Source organism: Coregonus lavaretus, assembly GCF_964263955.1.
Source record: "Coregonus lavaretus genome assembly, contig: SUPER_35_unloc_1, whole genome shotgun sequence".
In the NCBI taxonomy this organism is placed as follows: domain Eukaryota; kingdom Metazoa; phylum Chordata; class Actinopteri; order Salmoniformes; family Salmonidae; genus Coregonus; species Coregonus lavaretus.
The window spans coordinates 4,311,552-4,314,842 of NW_028167181.1; the positions used below are offsets into that span (position 1 = coordinate 4,311,552).

Here is a 3,291-nt window from a genome sequence, read left to right on the forward strand (position 1 = left end):
AGGCGTAAGAGAAGAAAGATTGCGCAATAGGAGAACATTGAGAAGGCCTGAAAAATATAAGGGACAATATCCAATTCTGATAAAAGGTAGCCAGGCTCACTATGCTCCGTGGGGATCACAGGACCTGGAAGGATTGGTTGCCCGTCTGCCAGATTTGCATAATGGGGCGGGAAAATGGATTAGGATTTTTGAGGAACAGACCATGGGGAAACTGCTGGCTGTGGGGGATCTGAAGGCACTGTTGGCGAGGGTGGTTGGAAAGGCAAAGATGGAGGATATACTGGGGAACAGTGACCTGAGTAGAGAAGTGAGTGACCCACAAGGAGATGGGATGGACTTTGATTCACACCGCCCCGAAGTCTGGCAAGCACTAAGACTGGAATACCCGGCGAGAATTGACCCCAAGTCACTGAAAGGGGGGACACTGGGAGAAACTGAGAATCCAGCTGCCTATCTACATGAACAGATGAAACGATGGAGACTGGAAACGGAACGAGATCCAGAAGGGGACCCACTGATGACAACTCTATTCCGAAACTCCATAATAGAGGCAATGCCCCAATCTGTAAGAAGCAGGCTGGAGGATGTGGTGGGACTAACCTCAAAGACACACAAAGAATTCTGTGACCATGTGATACATGCAGTAGAAAAACACAGAAAGGATGAACAGAGACTTATGGAGCAGGGGAGAGACATTCAGAGGAAACTGACTCAACTCCAATTGGAAGAACTGACAAACAGAGGGAAGAAGAAAATCCAGGCCCCAGTAGCAGCACCTGTGAATGAAACAGGAATGATGGCTGCAGTTACTCCAGGAGGGCCATATCTGCCTCCCGCGCCACAGGCCCAAGTACAACCCACAGTACCAGTAGTGAATGTGTATGCACAACAACCCCGGCAATGGAATAATAACAATAAACAACAAAAATTTCAGCAAAATAATCAAAAAGGAGGAAATCAGGGCCCACAAGGGCAACCTGGAATTTGCTGGGGATGCCAGCAGCAAGGGCATATCAGACGAAACTGCCCCACAAAACCCTGGCAACAACAGGGGAACAAAAACCAAAATAATTGGAAGCAACCTGACGGCTGGCAACAAAATCAGCAACAAATCCAAGGTCCTGTGAATCCATGGGCTGGGCCTAATCAGGGGTACTAGGGGTGCCCAGAGAATCCTACCGGGGAGGGTCAGTTTACAGTACTAACTACACAAGCTGATCAAGAACCTATGCTGCAGGTTCAAATAGAGAACAGAGGCACACCAATGATGGTCGATACTGGAGCCACTTACACTTGTGTAAGTCCAAATTATGCCTCTCACCTCCCCATGTCTGGCAAATATGCCAAAACTATAGGATTCTCGGGACAAACGCAGTTAATTCCAATGACAGCTCCAGTTCGCCTGACAGCGGATGACAAATCCGCAACCCTCCCTATACTTGTATCAGAACACACCCCTGTCAATCTATTGGGAAGAGATGCCCTATGCAAAATGGGTATACAAATTCGATGTTCCTCTGAAGGAGTAATTATAGAAAGGGCAGGGTTGAACTTACAAATGGTAATGAAACAGGATACAGCCAATGTCTATTGGTTAGGGGATATTGAGACAGAAGTAGATAGAGTAGTAAAGAAATGGGGTAGGTTTATTCAGGCTCAGATACCAGAAGCGGAAAGAGGAAAGTCAGAATTTCACTGCACCATGCAATATGATCCCTATCGTGATGATCTTTTAGAGCAACTGTGGTTGTTAAATACAAATGGGAAATCAGTACCTATAATGTCTCAGTACATAATTATAGGAAATCAAGGAGCAGCAATGGAGGTGACGGACATGGATGGCTCAGACTTTGTGGCAAAATGGTATAATGTTTCTAAAGCTGTCCCACACATTACCTTGCTGGTGAACAAGGGAATGGAGGCTAAGGATTTGGGCACCATGATGATGCGAGCAAAAACAATTCAATGGAACAAAACAGAAAATCCACTGATTTATCACTCGGAAGATAAAACCTTAATCAAGATACACCATACTACAATAATGACTGGGGACCCCAGGGCAGTGGAAGTTACATCCCAACAGCTAACACAGCTAGGGGTGGTGACAGAATTGGAGGACAAGCTAAAACAGGAAATGGAGAAAAACATACCTCAGGAGGTATGGTCACAACATGATACAGATGTTGGATTGGTAAAATCGGCAAGTCCTGTGTTTGTCAAAACAAAGCCACATGTTAAGCCCACTTGGAGGGCTCAATACCATATCAAACCTGAAGCAGAAGAGGGCATCAGTGGCACAATTGAAGGACTGATAAAAGCAGGAGTACTAATAGAAACACAAAGTTGTTGTAATACACCCTTGTTGCCGGTCCTTAAAGCAGATGGGAAAACGTGGAGGCTGGTACATGATTTAAGGGCCATAAATGAAATAGTACAAGATTGGCCTGCTGATGTTCCAAACCCTCATACGCTACTCACCAATGTTCCCCCAGAAGCAAAGTACTTTACAGTGATTGACTTATGTGGAGCATTTTTTAGTGTGCCCCTGGCGGAAGAATGCAGACACTTGTTTGCATTTACCTACAAAGGTAGACAATTTACGTATACTCGAACTCCACAGGGATTTAAGCATTCTCCTCATTTGTTCAATCAGGTGTTAAGAGTAGATCTAGAAGATCTAATACTTGAAGGAACATTGATCCAGTACGTGGATGACCTGTTGATCTGCGCTACCTCCTTAGAACAATGCCATGCTGATTCTATAAAGGTTTTAAAGCGACTGGCAGAAGGAGGACACAAGGTGTCAAAAAAGAAACTTCAGTATTGCCAATCCCAAGTTGAATATCTAGGAAGAACAATTGCACATGGAACAAAGGCAATAGCACCAGGACAATTGGAAGGAATCAGCAAGGCACCACTACCTCAAACAGTTGCTCAGATGATGACGTTCTTAGGGATGACTGGATTCAGCTCAGACTGGATAGAGGAGTATGCAGTTAAAACTGCTCCTCTACGAGAAATCATGAAAGAAGCAGGACAACTAGACCTTAGAGCAAGCCTGGAATGGAACATTGACGCATTGACTGCGTTCGAAACAATAAAGAAGGAAATACAGTCAGCTCCGGCTCTAGCAGCCCCAGATTACACAAAACCATTCTTGTTGTATGTGGCAAATAGATGTGATAGGTATGCAACAGCGGTACTTATGCAAGAGACATGCAGTGGAAGACGAAAACAACCTATTGCGTATTATAGTTCTAAACTAGATTCTGTTGCCCAGGGATATCCACC

General features: G+C 44.8%; 1 protein-coding gene across 1 annotated transcript in view; it reads left to right on the top strand.

Moving 5' to 3' along the window:
* Nucleotides 1–202: 202 nt before the first annotated feature.
* LOC311109964 (type II inositol 3,4-bisphosphate 4-phosphatase-like) overlaps nucleotides 203–3,291 on the top strand; it is a gene marked incomplete at its 5' end in the record, with an annotated part of 64,043 nt that continues 60,954 nt past the window's right edge. Inside the window, one exon of the mRNA XM_084188479.1 lies at nucleotides 203–307. Within this exon, the coding sequence (XP_084044605.1) occupies nucleotides 203–307 (105 nt within the window). The remainder of the gene's footprint in view (nucleotides 308–3,291) is intronic.